Genomic DNA, 25,790 nt, shown 5'->3' on the forward strand with positions numbered 1-25,790 from the left:
TCCTCAGAACCGACATGGCCGTTACCAAGACCGCGCCAGCCAAAAACTCTCAGCTAAGACCTACCCACAATGCCCCTCTCATAGTCTCTTCAGATTGAGTTTGCCCACCATTATAGTATAGAATTAATAAGTGAGACAGTAGGAGGCTCTGTCTGAGCAAATACCTTAACTAATGGAAATCCTGAAGTCCACCAGGAGTCCAGGCAGGGGGGAGGAGGGGGGAAGTAAAGAATGAATAAAGATCTACATCAAAGATGGAACATTATGGTAAGACATAACTTCTTTATCTGATGTTGTAAATCTTTATTCATTCCTTACTGTTAGGACGGAGTTCCCAGCTACTTGAGTCCTGGGTGGCCCTAAGGTAGGACATTCCTGAGCACCATAGAACCAAAAGGTGCTCATCCCCTGGAGGCCAAATCCAATTTGTAATGAGTGATAATGGTTTAAGGTCTTGCCCAAGTGGCTGATGCACAGATATCATCCCACAGAGGCTCTGGAATGAAAGGAGAAGTAGCCATCGATCTAGTAGAGCGAGCCTTTATTCTGGAAGGTAAGGACACTTTGCTCTGACGGTAGATGAAAGTAATGGCATTTCTGAGCCAAGAAGATAAGTCATTGTGGAGACAGGCCGACCCAATCTAGGTCCTGCAAAGGCCACAAACAATTGATCCGTTTTTCTGAAAGATTTAGTTTTGTCCAAGTAGAAACAAAGTTGCCTATGAACATTGAGGGCATTCAAAAGGTAATCCCCTCTATTTGAATGATGAGGGAAGAAAAACCGGTAGGTCATTAGACTGATTAATGGAAAAAACAGAAATGACCTTGGGCAAAAAGGAGGGGTCAGTATGTAGGGGCACTCTTTCCCTATGAAATATCAAGTAAGGTATCTTGACACTCAAGGCCTGCAACTCAGATACTCTTCTCGCTGAGGTAAGGGCTACTAGAAGTAGAGTTTTCCAAGACAAAAATTTCATATCACATAAGTTAGAAGGCTCGAAAAGGAGGAGCTGTTAACGACTGAAGTACCAATGTCAAGTCCCAAGGCTCTATAGAAGGCTTGACAGGAGGTTTAACATGTAATATTACAGTCGGTGTGACATAACAGAAGAATTGTCACTTCCATTGTGAAAATTTGCAATAGCTGCTAAATGCACGGTAATTGTCAAAGCTGAAGCTCCTGCATGTAACAGTATTGTAGGATCTTCTGAATAGGCATGGAAAAGGGGTCTATGTTATGTTCTTTGGCACAGCTAGAGAACCTAGCCCACTTACTAGAATAAATTTTCCTGGTGGAAGGTTTGTATGAAGCCAGAAGAATCTTGCAAACAGGATGGGAGCCCAGAACTGGGAAGGACAACCTAGGAACCGGGGTCACACCCTGCCCTGAGGAGCCTGCCTCCAGGTGAGGCGCTCCAAGAGGTCTGGTAGCTGCCAGTGGAGCCATGGCCGTAGACTGCGTCATCAAAAAAAAATAGGCGCTGAACTAGGAGCTATGGTGCTGACAGCCCAAATCACTGCTCCGAGAGAGCACCAGTTTCAATGGAGCAATTGCAGCAAGAGTAATCAATGCTGACAGGGAGGCCTCCGCTGTTGGAGGTGAGACAGAATGCACCGGGATGGCCATCGGTACCGAAGTCTCCCGGGGCTGGGAGCAGGCTAGAGGAGGATAAAAGAAGTTATGTCCTTACCGTGTTCATCTCGCCTTTGTTATTACACACGGGTTCGGAGCCGATCCTCGGCTCCGAGTTGGCCGCATCGCAAAGCTCTGCATCTCAGAGAAGCTTGAGACCAGCCTATATCCCACAATCCTCCCTGCCATTACTCAGATCTAGTTTGCAAACAAACCAGACCGATAATCCAATACCTCAGGTGCAAGAACTACACACTCACTCAGGCATTCAGAGACACTCTCTCACCATAGCAAATAACTAAGGGTAGTAGCATATACCCCATTATACACAGGACCATATACCCCGGAAGGGGTTAAGACAATTCGATCAGAATCTAGTCCTACCCGTTCTTCCAAAACACGTGGGGAGGGGAAGGGAGGGAATGTAAGAAAAAAGGCGAGATGAACACTCCACATGGAACATTATGGTAAGGACATAACTTCTTTATGTGAGAGTGTTCAATCTCGCCATTTGTTCTTACACACGGGTAGCGTCCCTAGCTCAGTCACCCCGAGTGACTCATGGAAGAACGTTCCTAAGCACAGTGGAACCAAAAGATGTCCTGTCTTTGGAGACTTTGTCCACTCTATAATGAGTGATGAAAGTATGGGGCTTAGACCACGTGGCTGCTGCACAAATCGTGTCCAAAGGCAAGCGAGCTGCATGAGCCAAAGAAGTGGAAATGGATCTGGTAGAATGGGCCTTAGGTTTGGTGGGTAAGGACTGATTTGACTTAAGAGTATACAAAGGCTATACAATCAGCAAGCCATTTAGATAATGTACGTTTTGTAATTGCCATGCCCTTTTTATTGTCGGCAAATGCGGCAAAGAGCTGATCTGTCTTCCTGTAAGTTTTAATTCTATCCAAATAAAATCTTAACTGTCTGTGAACATCTAACTTGTGCAGCATATACTCCAACTTGTTAGTATGGTTCTTGAAGAAGGTAGGGAGTTCTATGGATTGGTTAATATTTGTAACGGAACATACCTTTGGAAGGAAAGATGGGTTTGTACGTAAAGAGACTCTATCTGGATGGAAAATCAAGTAAGGTGGTCTGACTGATAATGCTTGCAGCTCTGACACTCTTCGAGCTGAAGTAACAGCTACGAGGAAGTGTCTTCCACGATAAGAACTTTAGGAGGCAGGACGAAGCAGGTTCAAAGGGTGGCAACATGAGTTGTGACCGTAACAAATTTAAGCTCCATGGAAAGAAAGGTTTCCTGATGGGCGGTCGAAGATGGAAGGTTCCTTTCATAAAAGCCTTACAAAGTCTGTGAGACATAATGGGAGAACCGTCCTCACCAATATGGAAGTTCGATATGGCCGCCAACTGTACTCTTAGTGTGGAAGTAGAAGCTCCTTCGTGGAAGAGGATAGATAAGAATTCCAATACTTTATGTAGAGGAGCTACCAGGGGGTCTAAGTGTTGGCTAGACGCCCAGTACACAAAGCGTTTCCATTTACTCCTGTAGAGTTTTGTAGTGGAAGCTTTATGAGAAGCAACCAGAATGTGTTGAACTGCCGGAGAAAGTAGACCAGACCTGGCTAGGCAGGGAAGCGGAGCAGCCAAGCTGCTAGTTTGAGGGACTGAAGAGACAGGTGAGGAACTCCCGATGAATGAGTCAGTAGATCTGGTACTGGGTTCAGAATCCATGGTTCCTCTGTTTGATGGGCTCGAAGAAAGGGGAACCATATCTGCCGAGGCCAGAATGGGGCTATGAGTATTATTGTTCTTTCCAGGTTTCTGGCTTTCTGTAGAAATCTGGGAATCAAGGGAGTAGGTGGAAATGCATATGGGAGACCCGAGGGCCAGTCGTGTATCAGTGCGTCCCTGAGGACATCCCCCGGAGGGGGTAGAAGGGCATAACGGGTAAGACCTGGTTCCCCCTTGCTTGTTTATGTACCAGACCACAGACATGTTGTCCGTCTGAACTGCTACTGTTCCTAGAGGTAAGAGGGCTTGGAAGTGTTGCAACGCCAGGAACACCGCCCTCAGCTCCAGAACATTTATGTGTAGAGTGTACTCCATGCTGGACCATTCCCCTTGGACTGTTCTTCCCTGAAATAGACCCCCCACCCTATCAGAGAAGTGTCCGTGGTTATTGTGGCCATCGGACTGGATAGAACAAACAGACGATCCATAGTGAGATCCTGACTGTACACCCACCATGAGAGGTCTCGTCTGCAAGAGTCTTATCAGAATCTCGTGCGCTAGGGGTAAGTGCTGGAACGACCACTGCGCGAAAAGCAGCCATTGGAGGATCCTCATGTGTAATCTTCCCATAGGAACTGCGATCAGGGACGCTGCCATTAGTCCCAAAACTTTCAATACCAGTTTGGCCGGGGCTTTCTTGCTCTCTAGTAGAAGAAGAACCTGTTGTTTGAGGGTTGACGCCCTTATTGGAGGGAGCTTTAGCAGTGTTAATCATGTATCTAGGTCTGCTCCGATGAATGAAATACGCTGTGAGGGCGATAAGCAAGACTTTTCGAAGTTTATCGAAATCCCTAGGTGGGAACAAAGGTCGACCGTGTAGTCTCTGACTTGTATGAGGCGACGCTCGGTGGTGGCGGTGAGGAGCCAGTCGTCCAGATAGGGAAACACCTGGAATCTTTGTCGTCTCAGGTGAGACGCAACTACTGCTATGCATTTGGTGAATACCCTGGGGGCTGAGGTGAGTCCAAAGGGCAGAGCTCGAAACTGAAAGTGATTGGCTCTCAGCCGGAAGCGCAGGTGATCTCTGGACGGTCTGGCCATTTTGATGTGGTAGTACGCGTCTGAGATCTATCCAGCACATCCAATCGTCCTTCTGTAAGAATGGAAGTATCGATTGAAGCGTGACCATCCGGAACTTTTCCTTCTTCACGAAGGCGTTGAGATTGCTGAGATCTAAAATCGGTCTCCAGTCCCCTGTCTTTTTTGGAACTAAAAAGAACCTTGAGTAAGTTCCGGATCCTCTTTGGTCTGCCGGAACTGGTTGGATGACTCTGTTTTTGAGCAGCTTTGAAATTTCTACAGCTGCTGGGCTTCGCAGATGGGGTGGCACATCTGGAAACCACCTTTGTTGAGGTGGAGTTGATGTGAAGGGGATTTTGTATCCTCTGGTTATAATGCTTTTTACCTAGGAATCCGAAGTAATATTTAGCCAGGCCTGTGGGTATAAAGCCAAGCGACCCCCGACTGCCTCCAGAGCAGGACAGCCGGGCCTCCATTCAGGAGTGCTGGAAAGGCTTCCCAGAGACGGTATCCCTGTCGCCTTGGTTATGCGGACCCCCTCTGCCACCGGGGTGGCATCTTCCATTTCTACCCCCCCTCTGCCTCTGGAGGGGGTATCACTCTGTGTGGCTTGGAAAGATCCCCGATTCTTACGGAACCACATTTTCCTGCCTCATTGCCCTTTGGGGTACGGTCTAGTTGGAGCGGAAAAACGGACCCCGACAGCAGACAGGGTCTTTCCCTCTTGCTCACACCGAGTGAGAGTCTCCTTCACCTTGGGCCCGAAGAGTGTGGCATCATCAAAGGGGGCGTTGGCAAAGGAAGACTTGAAGGCTTCCGCAAAGGAGCACAGCCGCATCCAGGATGGTCTTCGAAGAGCAATCACTGAAGCTGCAGCTCTACTCGATCCTTCAGCCGCATACGAGATGAGCCTCATGGATGAGTTTACTATGGAGGTAAGGGTGTTAAGTTGTGCTGTTACCTTATCTGAAACAGCAGCATCTGTGTTACCCTGGAGGGTATCTGTCAGCTCCTTGATGAGATCCCTCTGCAGACGTGTGAAATGTGTCAAATAGTTTAGCGAACGCATGGAAAAAGTCGCTGAACTAAAAATGCACTTCCCGTATCTGTCCATAGTCCTAGAATCCTTATTAGGAGGATGAACAGATGAGGAAGACTCAGACATCTCCTTTTTCGTGGCTGCGGCCACCACCATAGTGTCGACCGGAACTCCCTTGGTGAGATAATTCTTGTCCTGGGGGGCGGTGATAAATTTGTTTGGTTTTCTAGTGACTGGTTCCACTGTGTCAGGTACCTCCCATGCCTTCGAGCAATCAATTCCATTAATTCATCGAAGGGCGGAGTCACCCAGGAGGTAGAAGGTTGAGCCCCAAAAGCCTTCAGCAGCACCGACTCGTCCTTGGGGCTAGGGATTGCCAATCACCCCTCTGTTTCAAGATCTCCACGATGTCCGCAAATGACACATCCTCAGAGGGGGATTTTGGGGACCCCTCTGCCTCATCCAAGTTGGTGTCAGACGTTAGAGATTCCTGTGGGGAATCTATGTGCCTCCTCTTGCACAACCGTTTCCTCGGGACCTCATCAGAGGGGGCTTCTGGTGAGGCCTCCAAGGAACAGGTGGGAACCCTCTGGGGGTGGCTGAGGCAATGGGGCTCTACGCTTTGGATGGGTCGTGGGTGCAGAAACAGAAAGCGGCCCTTTTGGGGAAGGAGAAGATGCCTCTGATGAAGTGGTTGTCTGTGCAGACAATACTTTCCTCATAAGGTCAAAAGCCCCTGAATCCCAGGCACGGGAGCATCCCAGACACAGGGGCCGTGGGCTCCGACCCAGAGGATGGAGCCGAGCCAGTCTGCGCCGAGGCCCCGAGAGGGACAGTCGGCACCAACAAGTCGGTACGACTCTCGGTCCCGGAAACGAGGAGAGACCGTTGGCTCCGCGACTCACCTACCGGTTCGAAGGAGTCGAAGTCAATGGTGTTGATCGTGCAATGGACGGTTTCGGCACCGAGGGCTCCACTATCATCAGGTCATCCTCTCCCGGCTCCGAGATCTGGATGGGTTTCGAAGGAGGACCCGTTGGAGAAATGGGGAGGGCTTCTAGTTTCTACACCAACTGGGAGGAAACTGCAATCAACTTGGAAAGGGCCGTGTTTTCCATGAGTTTCTGCACGACACGATCCACATCTCTCTCAGATAACGGTCTGGAAGAACGGGTCGAAGGAGCCGAAGATGGCACCGACCGAAGAATGGACGGTGGTGGCAGCTCCGACACCAGTTCCAAGATCTGGGGCTCAGTGAAAGATAAACGTTCGACGCTCAGCCCCGAGGTCTGTGGAACTGGTGAACGAACCTTCAAAGATGAACTCGGAGCCGATGACATGGGCTCCGACATCTTCGACCCCTTCGAGGATTTTGAAGCCTGATCCGATTTGTCCAAAGCCTCTTGAAAGGCAGGCTTAAGCAACCCTCTGTCTATAAGCTTCCTGCGTCTATCTGTCATGACCCTCCCGCTAAAGGAAGGACATATAGAGCAATCCTCTTGAAGGTGGAGAGGGCCAAGACAGTAAACGCAGGACGAGTGGTTGTCAGTGATGGACATTTTCTGCCCACACTGACATCTTTTAAAGCCGGATTTTGCTTTATCCGACATGACTGAAGAAGTAAAAACACTTCACTAGGTTAATAACAAGAAAAAACTATTAATAACTAATTTATATATATATATATATATATATATATATATATATATATATATATATATATATATATAGAGTAAATATCTATATAAGTATAACAAAACACTCAACAAAACCACACCGAGAGAAAAGGGTAGGCCACAAAAAGGTGCCTGAAGAATAATATGAGGAATATTATAATAATAATCACACACACACACTTCTATATTATACTAACTATTAGAAACTTATTTATGCAAAAAAGGAAGTAGCTTATCTGAAAGAAGCAAAAAATTATCAAATTTTTCTCTGGTCCGAGCTCTCCTCGATCCGATCTGTTGCAGTGGCAAACTAGATCTGAGTAATGGCAGGGAGGATTGTGGGATATAGGCTGGTCTCGAGCTTCTCTGAGATGCAGAGCTTTGTGATGCGGCTGACTCGGAGCCAAGGATCGGCTCCGAACCCGTGTGTAAGAACAAATGGCGAGATTGAACACACTCACATTACAGGTTTATAAGCCGTGAAAGCTTCCGTTCCAAGAGGGAAGGAAGACCTAGCAGGGGTGGGTAATCCTCTAGCTGCCAAAAGCTGGTCCACAACCCTCACTACATCTTGTTCTGAAAGAGTCCTGGTGGATCTTAAGGAAGCTGCCAAAGGAGATTCAGGTCCGTCAAGAAAAGGACTAAACTGGTGTCCCAAAAAGGGGTCATAAGTGGGAGAGTATCTGGTTCTGGAAAGGTGCTCAACCTTCGGACCAGACGGTGTCAAAGTCAGTGGAGCCATATAAGACATTGGCACCATGGCTGGGGATGGTGCTGATGCAAGTACAGTAGTCGGAGCCTGTGTCAAAACCAAAGTCGGCACCGAGGGGGATGGTGCCGAAGGTGGTACAGTGGTTGGAGTCAAAATTAAGGGCAGCACCGAGGTAGAAGACTTGGACCATGGTGCCGAAGTAGTCTGCGCTGAAGGTGCAGGAGAAGCCCTGTGTCGACTCGGTTCCGAGGAGGACAGAGATGTTGGAACTGAGTGACTCCATTTGTCTTTGTGTTTCTTCACATCCTTATGCTTAGGAGGTGGTGAGACCTCCATCCCAGAAAAGGCCTCAGAGAAGGGTGTTTTCATCATATCCTTCAGAATCAGCTTGTTCTTACGCTCAGCCAATGTATGACTGCTGAAGCTCGAACAAATATCACAAGATAAGCTGATGAGGTCGACGCCCAAACAATAAACACACCGGGCATGACCGTCTGAGTTCAGCATCTTACATCTGCACTTATCGCACTGTTTAAATTCTAGTTTAACTTTATCAGACATTATGGAAAAACTACACTATGTCCTAAGCTACAATTTAACCAACCAAAAACAACAGCAGCAAGGTTATAGAAAAAGAGTTTTTTTTTTTTTTTTTTTAATAAAACAAATAGAAAAGAAGGGAAAGTACCAACACTGGTACTAAGAAATACCACAAGTGGTAGGCAAAGGCCTACCAAAGGTAGGGGAGAGGGACAGTACCAACGATGGTATGAAAAAAGCTACTGAAGGTAGAGGGTAGGTTTTATAGAGAAAGTGTATAAACGAAAAAGTAATCTTTAAGGAAAGCTGACTAGATGAAAGTAATTAGAAAGATAAATCACAAAAACACTACACTTAGCTTGAGAGAAGGCTTGGCACGTCTGACGAGGAACGCGGCAAACGAGATCTGAAGAGACTATGGGAGGGGCATTGTGGGTAGGTCATAGCTGAGAGTTTTTGGCTGGCATGAGCTTGGTACTGGCCGTGTCAGTTCCCAGGACGGAACCAAAGTCCTAACAGTAATGAACGAATAAAGATTTACATCATCAGATTCAAATTTTTCATCTGCTGTAGAAAGTCTGTGAAGGCATATCAGCAGTTTCCGAATCCCACTAAAATAGGAGATTATATCTACAAGGAGATTACTTAGAAATTTATATTAGTATAAACCTGGAATATATACAGGCGTACCTCACGCCTGCACTTGGACTGTCTCAATTAACTGGGATGGAGAGCAAATCAAAATCATTAGTCATCTACTGCAAAGGACCCTTTCTTAGGTCAGGTAACAGTGCGTGCTGACATGGCTATTATATCTCAATACAATGGCATCTCTGTTAAGCAATGTCTTCTAACCCAAAAAGAGGTAGTATGTGCCAGAATGGCAAAACATATGATTTGGGGAAACACAACCTGCAACTTTGAGTTATCAAAGGATGCTCCACTGCTGTAGGGGAAATCCAAACTGTAAGTTATACAAATACATGCTTATATCCACAGTAGAAGCATTCTTTAAGTAAACACTGAAAGCATCTTTCATGAGGCAAGGACTTGTCAAAAGAGATTCTCAGCCCTTATGAAAAATAAGGCAGGAAGATTTACTCATCACAGCATCACACTGTGAAGCTCAGAAATCTGCTGACTGGAAATAATGGCCGCTAAGTGCAGCAGCTTCCAGCACACAAACTTCAGGTCCATCAAGCCACTCAGACTAAACATTTTGATTGTAATGCTGAAGTTCTAAAGAAGAAGGGAAACTTTACTAGAGGCAAACAACTGCTTAACTAGTTCATGGTGGATCAAAGTTTTACCCTCAGTCAAATTAAGATCTGCTCAACTGGAAGAAATTTTAATAGTGGAACAACCAACCAAGGCCTAAATCAAAAAGTGAAAAAAAAGGCTAAATTACACTTAAGATCATGTGACTGGAGGAGAAGAAGATAAATCTCAAGTCAAGAATACCTTCCATATGTAATTACAGGGAAGCCCTGTGGAAGACTATGAAGCACTCATGAAGACCTCCATGGTTTCCCTGGGAAGATCCAGTGATAAATTACGGCAGTAGCCATCCTTTAAAGTGGATGTCAACATCCTGGTACTGGAGCCCGTAGCAGCTGGACTGAAACAGTTTCAAGAGAGCTTAATATTCAAATGGCATGGAAATTAGTTCTTCTGGGCTACTCTAGAGTTATGAGATGTTTGGTCTTTCTATGTAGAAAGTGAAGAACTATACAACATGTTATACAACAATCCTCTCCTTTCACTCTAGGAAACAGATGTCCATGGCTCACCTCCCCCTCCATCACAAATGCAAACTGCTGGAGGGAGAATTTCAGAACCTTATTCTCTGACTTTCAGCACACCTCACCACAGCAAAATGGCCTACATGCCTCTTGTATGAAATCAACACTCAAAGGTTTTGACTAGCACTGGGACTCAAGATGTCTACTAGATACCTGCTTTCCCCTGAAAATGGACCGTCATCATAAAGTACATCAGTCAGGATCCACTCTTACACTCATCACTTCCTTGCAGATGTGAAATAACCCTCTATCACTGCTGCTTGTTCCAATACTAGACACCGTTTGATTAATGTCACAAGCAGAAACTCAGGGACTAAACAGGGATTAAATAAAAGTTAATGCCAGATGGATGATTTCCCTATTCAAAGGGGGATGAAGTAAGGGTATTTCTAATCAATCAGTGACAGATGTAACAGATGTATTCTAGATATGCAAGAACATTTTCCCAGCAGTAGCATGGATTGAGAATGAGATCCAAATCGTGTAAGTTGCAAAATAGAATTATGTGCAAGGGATAAGCAAGCTTATGTATCAAGTGTGTGAAGTTGTTACAAAGTCCTTACAAGCATCACCAAAGGCTTTTGTTTATGTCTGAGCATGGGAACTTATAAGAATGGAAAAAAAAAGATACTGAATGATAACTGATGGAAAGGATACATCTAACAAAAGGCTCCTATTACTATTACTAAAAAATATATATATATTATTATTAAAAATGCATGTCATAATCTAGACCTACTAAGCTTAACCAAAATTGGTTTAAGGCTCACCATGCTATTTAGGCCAGGTACAGAGTCACTGGCGAGCCCCAAAATCCACCCATATTCCTTAATTTCCAAGTTATTATTTGCATCCCCACCTCTAGGAGAGGGCTGAACAGAATCTATAACCCTAAACTTAAAAGAATGTTGCTGTCCACACTCCAACCTGTGCCTATATAGGGCATTCCTATCTATACATCTCCTAATGTCTGATTTGTGTTCTGTAATCCTTTCCTTACGTCTTATATATATATATATATATATATATATATATATATATATATATATATATGTTTTTTAGTAATATATGTTTTATTGAGATATATACATACTTGTATTTAGTATGCTCTATATGTTTTACATATGTTTTATATTGGTTTAAAATGTTATAGTGCTGCATTTAAATATTTAGGTCATATGATTTTTTGGCTGCTGGTCATATGATCTGTTTGGACCTATAAAGAGTAAGGACCTTTGTATTTTTAGTATTGATGAAGGATTGCATCCGAAAGCTCTGCTGTTTGTATTAAAGTGTTTTTTTCCTACTGAGTTTTTCGTCTAGTGAACTTGGCATCTGTTTTTGCATATTTGTATATGCCCACTTTTGCATAAATATTAGAAGTACAGCACTGTAGACTCAAGCTCACCGACACTCATCTTAAAATTTATTTAGGTTTAGGTTCTGACTTAAAAAGCATATACTGGCAAGTTTTACTAGTTAAAAGACAAGCTAATAAGGGAATCAAAAAGAAAGGTGCAGTTATGTCAACCTCTAGGCCTTGAAGCAATATTTTTTCGGTACTTGCGTATTATTGCAACCACATATTCTCAGCATTCTCGGCAGCACGTTATTTTAGTGACAACAGAATACCATGCTGCCAAGAATACTGTGAATGCGTGGTTATAACAGGTAGTACTGATCACTTTAAGCTTGTCTACATTATTTTTGGGCATCGTAATTAAGATAACACTGTTTTTTTTAAATATAACCAAGCAAAGATAAGATATTTCAGAAATAAATGGTAGAAAAATGAAAACCTTTTCATGTCCGAAGAATAATTTGGTATTACAAACCGTTATAAACTGTGTTCTTAATATGTGTTATCAATGAAATTTTTACAGAATGTTAAACTTCTGTGCCATTTCTTAAAAGCCCTTATTCTTTCCTGAAAATCCAAAATCCTTTCCTTAGCAGACAAACTTGCTTAATAAAGGTCAAACCAATTTCAACTTTAAAATGAACCATTCAAAATCAACTGAGTAAGCATAATTAAGTGTGGTTGCATAACAGCCAACCAATAAAACGTGGTTGCGGTAATACTCTCGAAAAAGTAAGCAAGTCTTCTGCTTATGTTTTAACATGGTTGTGATAATATCTTATTTAAAATATACGCAGAAGACTTGATTAACAGCACGTTTTCTTTAATTGCTTAAAAAAACTTTAACAAAGTAGATTTACATTTTAAAACAACCATGCTTTCTCATCATTCAAGGACATTCTCGACAGCATGAAATTACAGTGAGAATGGAATATTGACGAGAATGCAGTGAATGCTGACAATGTGTGGTTGCAATAATACGCAAGTACCATTTTTTGTTATTTTATTTACTCATTTGTTAACAGATATACTGAAATGATTCAAAAAGAACCTGCTTTTAGCCACAGCCCAGGGCTACATTAGAACAAGTACTGCATAACAAAGCATACAGAAAAATACTGCACTGAGGGTTAAACAGCCGGGTAAAGCAAAAATTCAAGCAAACATTCGCACCAATGGCAAAACAATCTCAGTCAAAGTACAATACCCATTATGATACATTTAGAACAATATTGATTATTACACACCAAGAAACATTCTGCATTAACTGGAACAATCTCCTGAGCAGAATGGCTGAAGACATGATGGAGATGAGATTAAAATTGTCTTAGAAAAGTAGCTAAAATATTTATAGACAGGGAACAGATGGGTAGAAAGCAAGGTGCAAGGAGGTTACGACAGAGCAGACTGTAACAAACAAACAGGCACACCTTTCTTTTAGAAAACCTTTCAGCTTATTGCAGAATTCTTGAGGGACATTGCTGTTTTTGAAACTGGAAGACAATACATCTCAGAGCTTTGGGACAAGGACTGAAAATGCCCATTTAGAAACAGAAAGAACAGTAGGGGACTTGTATTGTTGGAAATGAATTTCATCTGTTTGACACCTAAACTAGAAGGGGAACTTTATAAGATAAGTTATGAATTCTACAGGGGTGATGCATAGAAGATACAATGCACACTTCTGTGGATGAGGCGAATAAACATTTCATTAGAACAATCTTTAACTGGCAGCTACCTAGCATAGAAGAAAGAAATGATGTTTAGTAAAAAGGACTATAAATATAAGACTTTGTAGCAGTTGTTGCTCTTACATGACATGAATGGAGATAGTGAAAATGGAATTAAGTCTAGAGTTGCTACCAAACACCATGGCTATGGTTATGTTTCAGTCAAATTCAACCAGTTTCATTTCAAACCAGTACATGCAAGTTTTGGAGAAAGTCTGTACTGATGGAGTTACTTCATATTCCGCCTTCATCAAAACAGACCTTTGTGGTACACAGAAAAGAAGCTTTACAGCAGAAACTACAGTCAAGTCTAATACTGAAAGACCGGATGTAAGACAGTTTTCAAACCAGTGAAGAGTGAAAGGACCAAAGAAATAGGAGAGAGGAAGGAAATACACTGACTATGGTTAACCAAATGAAAAGCCTTGGGTCATAAGACACCTGTCAGTTACCCTGCATCTACACATGTGAATGCAGAATCAAAGAGAGACAGTACTTCCATTATAACCTTTGATCCGTTTTTAAACGTCATCAGAAAAGTCCAAGAACCAAAGCAAGTTAGGGACTACAAGTGACATCAGTGTCGAAGAAGTAAAATCAGATAACTACAATTTACAAGGAACCAGGAACTGTGCTGGTGAGAGAGTCATTAAGTATACAAGTTTCCTAAACCACATGGATTTTGAATAAACAGGCTGAGAGATTCATTTTTCATGAAACAAAACTTCATGCCCAGGCATAACATAGAAAACAAAGGCTGCTCCTACGATGATCCTGGTAGGGTAAGGGCATGCATTTTCTATTTTTCTGGGAAATACAGGTTAATCCTAACTTTGGACTGAGTACTGGAAAAGTGGAAGTTTTACCATAATGCTGGCTCCTCTTCACCTAAGACTGTCTGATATGATACTTGGGTAATGAGCTGCTCCTCAGATCTGATCTGACCATTAGCTAGTGCTCTAGTGCCTTGAGCCCTTACAGACGTTACCATAATCCCCTGTGGACCTTCCCCCTTCAGAATTTTAGTTTGCAGCCTAGTGACCAAATGTACCAGAAGTGCGGCAATCATACTCTGAGAACAAGGACAAATGTGACAACCTGGATAGGGAATGAAGATCAGGTTGTCATATCAGACAGACTTGAAAGACAAGGATCTAGCACTATGATAAATACATAACTTCTGTATCTTATTTCATCAGTCCATCTAATCTAACAGTTGAGACAGAATCTCAAGTTACTTCATATATTACTTCATGGTAACGTGGATGTTATGGTCTTGGCAATTTCCAGTTCGAAGTTTTGAAATGTCGAGCTTGTGAAGGAGTCTATACACACACACACACACACACACACACACACACACACACACACACACACACACACACACACACACACACACACAGACAGACAGACACAGACACACATCTTTTAATAGCTATACTATAAAGTCATAATGAAGCCCTGGTAAAAATGGGAAATTACTCTTAAAAATCACAGGTATAATTCCCCAATTACATCTTGTGAAAATGAAATTTCATTTGTTTGAGAACTGTAAATCAGTGTCCCAGCTAATGCAGCTATACTTCTTAGGAGTATAGGGACTTCTAAATGAAGTGCATTTGGAGAACATCCATACTGCATACAAAGACTAGCAAGAATAGAAGGTGTACAACATTATGCATACAACTTTCTCCTGTTGCTAGAGAAAAAAATAAATAAGTAAAAGAGGTTTGCATTGAGTCTGTAACTGTTACTAGATTTAAATGCTGGCTACATAAAAATAGTCAAATATTACTTTTTTTAGAAGACAATGATGTCTCATGTGGTTATGTATATAGCACGGGGAACAGAGTGCATGGATAAAGACATAGAATGCACACCCTGAGCATGGAAACTCAAGACTTCAAGAAACAATACTGAGTGAGATTGAGAATGACACATCCAAGTGATCAACTCAATGCAGAAGGCTCCTTGAATAATTCAGAGCTTACTGCACTGTGGATATACATTTGTGCTACCTCTGTTAAAGTTGAAGCCACCACTTTCAGACTGCTTCATACCCAAAAGTACAACTAAATGCATGCTTATATATAGATATATTTCTGAATATGTGTATGCACACGAGTGTATACCAAATGAGCGTGAGTGCACACGCAGATACACACACATATATATATATATATATATATATATATATATATATATATATATATATAGCTATGTATTACATAATAATACACTACTGTTTATTGTTTTGCCTCCCCCCCAACTACCAAATGATGTTCCTTTGCTGGCAAACTTTCGGAGACTCTCATACACAGTTCCCCCTACTGCCACTTAACCTGGAGGCCACATAGCAAATGCAAAGTTGTGGTAAGAATGCAGAGGGTGGTTATTTATGGCTTGCCAGAGGGTTACGGTGATATGTCTTGTTATAACTACATTTTCTGCTGCTCAGCTGGACTGTATTAACAATATTCTTACAATAGACTAGACATCTGTACACTTCTGTAGCCAGTGCAATTGCACAGACTTACATTAATTTATGACCTGCAGGCTGCACAGCCATCAGATAAAGAAAGCAGGTCCCCTTTCCTCTACTCCTAAGATAGGAAAGAGCATGCCACTGGTCACTTGACCCCACATCCCTGACAAGGGTTTACTTAGTGAACTTGAGTCATCAGCAATGTCGCTGGATATTCTGCCCCTACAACAGCAGGCTGCTATTATTAGACTTTTCTTGACTCATGTTACACTACTAGGACAGCATAACTATGCTTTTATTTTGTTCAGTCAGGCCTGAATCCACATACTGAAATAAAACATTTTATTGGCAGGATTATTAGTAACCACAAGTCATGTTCAAAAGGCTATACACATGGGTTTTTAATACAGATACTACTGATGGAGTTACAAGTATGCCGTCTACCTGCCCATTAACTTAGTTGCTACAGCAGCTGTGACATATTACTAGTGGAAGTTAAAAATAGGCAAAGAAAATTGTAACAGCTCACTTTTTACTACATATAACCTTAGGAGAACTGCAGACAACTGGTAATGCATACATGTGGCTACAAAAGTACCAAGAAAGCTAAACAGTCTGAACAGAAGAATTATTGTGATTTCCATGCTTCAGTCTTCTTTCTAAATGTGATCTTGTGCATTTAAGCAACACACAGAAAAGACCATGTATTAATGCCATAACTGGGCACTGTGCTAATGGGTCACATGCTGTGCTAGGACTGTAAGGGCAAGTCTATCATGGTAAATTAGTTTCATTATGTCTGGTCAGATTTAAAAGTATTGTGGTTTGAGTCAGTATCTAGCACACTAATTTCAATACTTTGTGCAACCAGAGTTCCTACAGGGTTTTGAGTCTGTGCAAAACTGCTCATGGAGGAATTAAAAGCAAGGGATGGACAGCTTTGGTCATACTCCCTTTTAATGTTGCTTACATAAATGTCTTCATAGTGGTCCCGGTCTTGGCTCATAGCTACTGATTCTTCAGGTGGTATGCAACTGGATCCATATGATGTGCCACTAAAGTTTATTGCCATGCCTGTTGAGTCATACATTCCATATTGAAGATCAAAGTCAGTACAAGAAGTATTCAGCTGAGGATTCCCAGGAAAAAGGTCTAAACAACCAGGCATTCCATTTAAACTCTGTAAATATGTTTCTGACACGTCCTCGCGTAAAGGCATGGTATTAACGGGAGGCAAATTCCAAGTCCAACTGCAATCAAACTCTTGGCTAGACTGCTTCCTGTCTTCATCAGAACATGAAGATATTTTTGCTGAAAATGAAAAAATATATTAGAAACTGAGAAGAAAAATAGGACTACAGCTACCAACTCTACTGATGCTGTGTTTTACTCTTTAAACATTAATTAATTTTACAAGAAACTTCTTCTGAAATTCCAAGGCTCAAAAAAAAAAAAAAAAAATCTTCAACAATAAAAGGTGTCAAAAGGCAGTAGCTGGTAGGTGACACTGCTCTTTGAATTTCTAGTACTTGTGTATTATCGCAACCAGGTTGCAAAGAACTCACTATTGTACATACAGTTTGGACAAATCGCAATGAAGAGGTCACAGAAAAGATAAGTGCTGAAATTTCTAATAAATCCAGTCAAACGCAAGTATGACATTTGTTATGTGAAGAACAGGTTGGTAAAGCGAAAATATTATTAAAACCCTGTTCAAAACAACTCATGCTTGTACATATAATTTTGAGAAACCAACAGATGCCAGAAAACATACATACAGAAATTTGGAGAAATAATCACAGTCGAATAGAAGTTTATGAAATGTCTTATGTGTAAAACAGCTTCTAAAACACAAAATATTACAAAGAAAAAATGTTTGCATAATTCGTCTTTACCCATCGCTGACATCACTTGAGGAATACCATGGGATGCGCCCCTACTGTTTAATCGATGAGAAGACGTGCATGACCTGTGAGGAGGCATTCATTACAGTGTATGAATACAGAAAGTATGTTCACATGACTGGCAGTAAAGTTCAATGAACTTTTCCCCGATGTCATGTAGGGGCAAAACTACATTTCAGACATGGCTATAATTTTAAAATCGTCATCGGAGAATAATCACAGACAGAACAAAATGTAGGATAGATGTGGAAGCACGACATGCCATGGTGTACAAGTTAATTCCTGAACTGTGACAGGACACTAACACTTTCATTTAATTAGTACAGAAATGAAATGTTACATCATAAAGGAAAAGTAAAGAAGACTGTAATGAATCAGATTTCACAAAATACTCCCCCTCCACATATGCTCTCTTAACAATCCAACTAGTTTTAAAGGAATTTCTGCTCAACTCCTGGATCTGCTCCTGTAAAGACCCCACCTGAATGTCACCATCTCTGCCTTTACACTATTTCCCCCTTTTACCATTGTGTTCCCCTCATCTAATTCCCTTATTTTTTTGTGCAACATAACCATCTGTTCATACTATTCCTTTACCATTAACTGTCCTCCAGTAAATTTCACTTGATCTCCTATCTCTGCTACTCCTCATGGACCCTATTCTTCTTTTAGCTTAATTACGATAGGATTCTTAAACTGAAGTCTTGTTCCTTAACTTCTCTTTAATACGTTATCACAATTATTGTATTTTGTTCCTTTGATGATACTATTGTATGTCTCAAATATTGTACAATGTTTTTTTTTTTTTTAGATTTTTACTATGTATAATGGCAAAGCATTAATTTCCTCCAAATGTTTAATCATCACTGTATATCTAACTTTATGTAATCTGGAGCTTTTCTCCTTGGGTCTCTGTTGAAAAAGGGCATGCTGCCCAGCCAGACTAACCCGGTTAACAAATGTCAAATAAAATAAAGAAATTTGTCATCACGTGAAGGGCATGTCAATATATCAAGCGTGAGTTCTCTGCAACCTGGTTGCGATCATATGCAAGTACTAAGTTTTTTTTTTTATTTTTGGGACTACTGTTTGTATACCACTTTCTTGTGTTTTTTATTGTTTTACTGCATTGTCGCTTATGTTAAATTTATTTTTATTGGAATTTTAAAAACTGTAGGTTGACTACGCAATAAACATTTGTATTGCACACCGACTCCAAATTGATTAACTATACTGGAATTGCAGGAAAACCTAAGAAATGACATTTGTATTTATGGAAATGAAAGCAGGTCAAAATTTAATCCTGACCGCTACCAAGAAGAACCGCTCTGTAAGGGTTTTTCCTATCCTATCCACCTTGTGCTTGGGATGTTCTTAAACATCATGTGCAATGTTTCTTTCTTTCTTTTTTTTTTTTTTTTTTTTTTACAAGAGTGCTTGTGTGCATCTTCATTGGTGCAAACACTTGTTTAAAATGAAGATTTTTCTTTTACAAGTATAATTACAAATTTAACTTTAAAATTTTCATGGTGGGAGTCTTTAAAGAAATTAAGAGTCAAGCAGGACGTACTTGCACCACTGTTCAGGTAAGTACTAATTAGGGTTAACTGCAATTTTATAGAATTGTAAAGTAAAAAGGTAACTTACTAACCTGTTAAATATATAGTCTGGCATAACATTTAAAACAGCAGATTATGTTGTGTGAAATGGACAAAGATAAGTTAGGAGACTAGGAGCAAATCAAGGGAGGGTCAAGAATGATTTAGGGGTCTGGGAGCATATTGCGGTAGTATGCAAGCTAAGGGAATGGGGCAGGCATGGAGTAATCAGGACTATGGACTAGGGTGTAAGAAAGGCAAAAAAGAAAAAGTCAATGTAGCTAGACAGGAATGTGAGACAAGGAATCACAGCAAAATATAGGATCTAGGAAAGGAGGGTGAGGGTGTGAAGCTAAAGAGGCAAAGTATAAGGAAGTTAACAAAAAAGCAAAAAAAGATGAAAAGAAAGCACATACTAGAAAGGGAGCTCATAGAAGGGGTCATTGAAGGGAAGCAATGCCCTTTTAGGGACATGCAAATTCACAGATACCAGTCTTCAAGGCCACTGATGGGAGGACAAACTTTCTTTGGATTCTTCGATTGAGGAGCTTTCTTTGTGAACACCACTGTAAAAATGATGGAGCACTTTCAGTGGGAGATTTCCCCAAATGTCTGAAGTCCAAATGAGATATTATGCCTTCTTACAGATGGACTGTCTTGGGCTTTCTGCAGTCCTTTGCCTTGGAAGCTCTTCTGGACACTTTTTCTGCAGCTTCCCAGGCTTCTGTGTCCCACCCCCCTGCTCCTAAGAAACCTGACAAAATTTACAAGGTGCTAAGACTAAAAAGTTCTTATAAAAGAATCCCTTCTCTGACCTTGCAGTCATTTACCTTTCTGCTGCTAAACCTTTTAAACTAGTGCCTTCTTCCAAACTTCTCCCTTCTGAAATGTACAGCAGGACTACAGACAGGTACAGGAAAAAAATATATACTTCAGCTACCCTGGCTTTCAGAGCCATAAACTACCAGACCCATATAACCAGGTATGAGCTAGCCATTTTGTCTAATCTTGGAGGTGTTTTGACTGACATTCCTGACTCTGAAGCTAAGACTTCTGCTGCTGCTTTATTGAGTTTTGCTTCTCTCAGGTGGTTCACCATTCTGTCAAATGCAGCTATAATGCTACTGATACATCTTCTAGGGTAGCTGCGTCAGGTTCTCTATACACAGGTACTAACTGCTTTGGTTACTATTTCTTCCTGAGGATAAAAAAGCCAAATTGCTAGATTCTCCCCCGGACACACAATCTGGTTCTGCTGCTGCAGAGCTTTTTAAAACTTGACAGGATAAAGAAAAGGTTATGCAGGATCCCAAGCAGATTGTTTCTTTCTCCTATCCCTAAGTTTCAAAGGAATTTTTTTGTAAGTTTTCCTTTGTGGATAGGCAACAGAATCATCCCTTAAGGGGAAAGAGATCCTCAAAAAGGGTGTTTCCGGGTACACCTGCTCAGGATTGCTTCTATTTGACATTCATCCTTCTCTGTCCCTCATCCAGATTGCTCTTTTCTTCCAGTTAACTCTGTCCTATCAAAAATGGCAGGCGATCACCATGGATTCCAGGGTTCTTTCCATAATACAAGAAGGTTACTTCATGTTATGGAAATCCCTTCCACTCTTTTCAGGGATTCTCCAGGCTCCAAAATGCCAACTTCCTCATTTTCTTCCCATTCCTCAGGGCCTTTTAGCTCAGGGAACTATTTCACTCTGTTCCTCTCTCCGTGAGGCCACAGAAATACCTCACTAAAAGAATCACAGGCCTAAAGCAGATGCCATATGCTGACAGTCTAAAAAAAACTCCAGCTATACTCTATGGCATATCGTCTGCTCAGAGGTGATCTCTGCTTAACATACAAGGCCATGTCAAACCCTGAGCTGTTGGACATGCTCCACTTAAAGAAATCCCAATCCCTCAGAGCCACACGCTCCAGGGATTTAAACCTTGTCATCACAATGAACAAAACATGTTGGAGGGATAGGTTCCTGACCCAGAGACTCCCCATACTCTGGAATAGACTGCCCATACATGTCAAGCAGAGCATTGGCCCTCTTCAAAAGGAACCTTGATGATTAGATGGGAGATAGGATATTCACCCCGGGGATCATGTCAGTCGCCCTGCTAGACAGGGGCCCAGAGAAGTAAATATTGTGGGAAGAAATATCCAGGGAATTGTTATGGCTAGGCTTGCATAGGCCCTAGGGCCGATAGCCTAGTACCAACCTATGAGAGAGAGAGAGGTTTTTATTCCAGGATGCTTCTGATTGCTAGGAAAGAGGGCTCTTGAGGGCCCTTTCTAGATTTCAACACTTTTCTGAGAACCCCCTTCAGTCCTTGTTCCCTCTGCCACTTCTTCGGGCCTACCTGGTTTCTCTGGACCTGAAGGATGTTTACCTTCACATTCCTATTCACCCTCTCTTCAGTAAATTTTTACAGTTCTATTTCTTCCTCACATTATCAGTTCTCCGTTTTACCTTTTAGTCTTTCTATAGCTCTGAGAGACTTTACCATATGTCTGGCTCTTAGACTCCATGATACACATAATTTTCCTGTCTGGATGACCTTCTCATTCAAGGTCCTTCCCAATGCTTCTGCTTGAAAGTGTGGGGTTTACCCTCAGTCTCAAAAAATGTGTTCCAACCCCATCACAGGATCAAGTTTTTCTAGAATACAGGATTCGGACCCTGCCTATGACAACGTTTCTTCCTCCTCCCAAGGTCATGTCCTTTTTCCCCCAACATCTTTATTAAATTCCCACATATGACAAAGGTAATCTTACATTTATAAAAATGAAAAACATACAACAATGATATCACCTTAGTTGCAAACAGTTTACATCACAGACAGCATTGAAACAACTGTAGTTGTAAACATTACAAATCACTTATAAACCTTAGAAACACCAAAGTAGTTGCTGACATGCAGTTTACGAAACACACCAGGACCCAAAACGAACAAACTGCACATAAAGGAGGTCTGATTGGTTCACACTTCACGTTTTAATGTTGTCAATGAAAATACTTCAAAAGACCAAAAGCATAAGGTTTAGTTCAGGTATCTTTATTCTTGCGCAAGGAGACAAAAAATGCAGTTACAGAGTTTGTCTGACTAAAATCAGGAAGTGCCACAATTATTATACCTTTTTTTCAGGGCATTGCCCACTATGGCTGACGTAGCAGACCACCAGTTCACAATTCTGTTACTTTACAGATGTTTCTCACATTTCTAGCTGACTCTCTAAAGTTTAAAAAAGATTTTTCAGTAAACAGGATGGCCTTGACGACCACCGGTCAGTTATAACTTTATTGCTATGTGATGTTACAAGTCTAGGTACTATGGCTAATTCGAGCACAATGCAAGTACAGATTTCTGAAGCAGTTCATTGTTTATAGTATCTAACTTTCTTGCAGCTTGTGCACTTTTTCATTAGCACGAACAGAACTTATTGTCCATAATGAATGGATCTACAGAAATTATTATTCTCCATTTAATTTCCTGACCTAGCAGAAAATCACCTGCTTTCCAGTATATTTCCAAAGCATAAACATGTATTTTGCTGTGCTAGCAAACTAGGTCAGAGTGCATCTTGCAGTGTCAGAAAGCACAATTTCAGAAAAACATGTTTTCAGTTTCAAATAGAACTAATGTTGCATATAGAATAAAAACGTGCTAATCTTCCCTTATTTAAAATAAGCATTACACACATATGTTATTACATATTTTTCTAACAAATGTCCACACAGATTAAGCACTTTCGTCCCTCCCAAGCAGGTAAGCATTAGATATCTCATTCAAATCCTGCCTCTTAAACCTCATTCCTGCTCTGCGCATATACTATTCCCACAATTCCCATTTTTTCTATGTAGTTTGCTTCTTCCCTTTTCTAAAGATCCCGATTCCAGTTGTTTTATCTCTGTTAATATATTCACTACTTCTAGTAAAGTTGGTTTAGACTTTGATTTCCATTGTCTAGTAATTGCTTTTTTGGCAGCCACCATAAGACTCAGCAAGGCTTTACTACGTCTAGGCAATTCCGATTCTGTAGCATAAAAAAATCATCTCCCCAGTCGATCCAATCCGCCCACCCAGCATCTCCAACAAAGCAGCCCGCAGGGAATCCCAAAAGTCCACCAACTAATCACACCTCCAAAAAATGTGTTCCCAGCTACCTCTTTCTTCCCCATCACACCTCCAGCATTTGCTATCTTACCCGAGGAAAAATTCTTTGGAGTCTACTTGGGGTATAAAAATACCTATGTAAACATTTCAAGGCAAAGATCATAAATCTTCTAGACTTTGTTGCATATTATTGAGATATATATATATATATATATATATCCCATTGTCTCTCTGTGAATTGCTTATCCAATCTCGCTTCTCAATCCTTTCTAAGCTCCTCTGATTAACTCTTGTAATTATCCTGCAGTATTTTATATGCTTTACTAATTTTTTCCTTTTTTAACGGCAGCTTCTGTTCTAGATTCTATTAAAAACTCTACCAGTGCTGGTCTTTCATTTAGGAGCCCTCTATTTCTTTCCCTTTGCCTATACCCTGATATCAATCCTTAATAGTGAAGGCAATCTCTAACCTGCAGTCCAAATACATTTTTGGCCTCTTCCCATTTTATTACCTTTCCCTGTCTAGTTATTTGCTCCCAATACATTAGTTCCTTTGCCAATTTTCTCCAATAAATTCCAGCCCCCGCTTGCCTATTTGTATCCCTGACCTAAGTCAACCCTATCGGCAAAATCTCTTTTCGCCGTTCTCGTGCTGGTTTGATTCTTAGAATACTCCCTGCTATTTTATGAATATAATACTCTGTATGATTTTGGTTGCTCTCCTTAATCCAAAATCCCAATCTCTCCGTATTTCTTGAACTTCCTCCCTGCGTCAGCATCATCCTTTTCCACCTTTAATTAGTTTTCTGCCTGTACTATATACAAGAGCCTTAACTGTACAGCTCTAAAATACCCCTCAAATTAGGTAATCCTAGTCCACCTTGTTCTGTTGGTAGATTCAGCTTATCCCACTTGACCCTTGCTGTCTTCCCTTCCCAGATAAAATCCTTCTACTCTTTTTTAATTGCTATCCACAATTTTTCCTCCGGTTGATAAAAGTATGCCTGATCTATGTACAAGACTAAAGGGACTAAAATCTTAATGGCTTGTATCTTATATCCATTATCCATATAACAAAACTTCCAGTTTCTCAATTTTTGTATTATCTTCTGTTTAGTCTCTTCCCACATGTCCTTAGCTGCCACCACAGAGTAATTTCTAATCCATACTACTACTAAATACTTCATTTTATCATGTCCCATAAATATGGATATTGTTGGACCAATTTGTGTGAGTACATAAATTACCGTTACTGCCTTTGTTTTAGATTCATTAATTTTGTATCCTGAGCAGATGTGAAACTGTCTTAAAATGTTCCACAACACTGTAATGTTCCTTTCTAGTTTTGTCATGTATAAAATAATATCATCTGCAAATAGCGCCAGCTTTTCCTGACTACCATACCAATTATATCCTTTAATTTGAGTCCATTATTTTCTTTTCCAGTTGTTCTAAATATAATGCAAACAACAAAGGGGAAAGCAGACAACCCTGCCTGATTCCTCTACTCAAGCAGAAATTATCGGAGAGGACCCCACCCACTTTAACTCGCACCTCCAATCCCTCATAAATTCTTCTAATCAGCTTTATAATTGCACCAGGGAAAGCAAATGCTTCCATTGTTCTGCTCATGAAGTCCCACTCTACTCTGTCAAATGCTTTCTCTGCATCAAGAGCCACCAATAAAAGTGGTACTTTCTTACATTCTGCATCCCTCTGGATCATCAGTGTTCTGTTAATATTGTCAAATGTTTGGCTCCCCTCCATAAAACCACACTGATCCATGCCATTATGGACAAACGCTTTATAATCATGGGTTAGTATTCAAATGGGCCTATATAAGCTGGATCCAATGGATCTTTACCCTCTTTAGGTATTACAGTTAGCACCGCCTTCTTCCAGGATGCTGGAACTTCTCTCCTCTTAAAATACTGTTAAAGAAAACCTTCCAGATCTTTATCAGTTTTTTTCCCTCTTAACTTCCAAACTTCCATAGGAATACCATCTATTCCTGGGGACTTTCCTGTAGATTGGTTATATATAACCATTTTCTCTCATCCCTTCCTATCCTGTTAGTAACTGAGCCTCATCTATCTATAACTTTGGCATATCTGATTCTTCCATAAACATTTCCATTTTGTACCTTTTCTTGATTTTCATATTTTTGTTTTATACACATTTTCATAAAATTTCCGAAATATTTCTATTACTTCTACATGGTCTCTTGTTATTTTTCTTGTTATAGGCTCCCTGAGCTTGGTGACTGCCCTTTCTACTTTTTGTTGCCCGAGTTGTTGTGCTAAAAGTTTTTGTGCTCTAGAATTATCAAAAAAACAGTTGCTTAACAGCAATTTTTCTAAACTCATGCATATTATCGATGTAATCCCTTCTTTTCTGTTAGCAATCTGCAGTTCCTCCTTTCCT

At 41.0% G+C, this 25,790-nt stretch overlaps 1 protein-coding gene across 1 annotated transcript in view; it reads right to left on the minus strand.

The window, feature by feature from the left end:
• Positions 1–16,077: 16,077 nt before the first annotated feature.
• The window catches only part of LOC122806960 (transcription factor RelB-like), a 485,885-nt gene continuing 476,172 nt past the window's right edge, over positions 16,078–25,790 (minus strand). The window contains exon 9 of the mRNA XM_044077851.1: positions 16,078–17,063. Within this exon, the coding sequence (XP_043933786.1) occupies positions 16,546–17,063 (518 nt within the window). The 3' untranslated portion in view covers positions 16,078–16,545. The remainder of the gene's footprint in view (positions 17,064–25,790) is intronic.

Source organism: Protopterus annectens, chromosome 1.part0 (assembly GCF_019279795.1).
Source record: "Protopterus annectens isolate FY-2018-M chromosome 1.part0, PAN1.0, whole genome shotgun sequence".
In the NCBI taxonomy this organism is placed as follows: Eukaryota; Metazoa; Chordata; order Ceratodontiformes; family Protopteridae; genus Protopterus; species Protopterus annectens.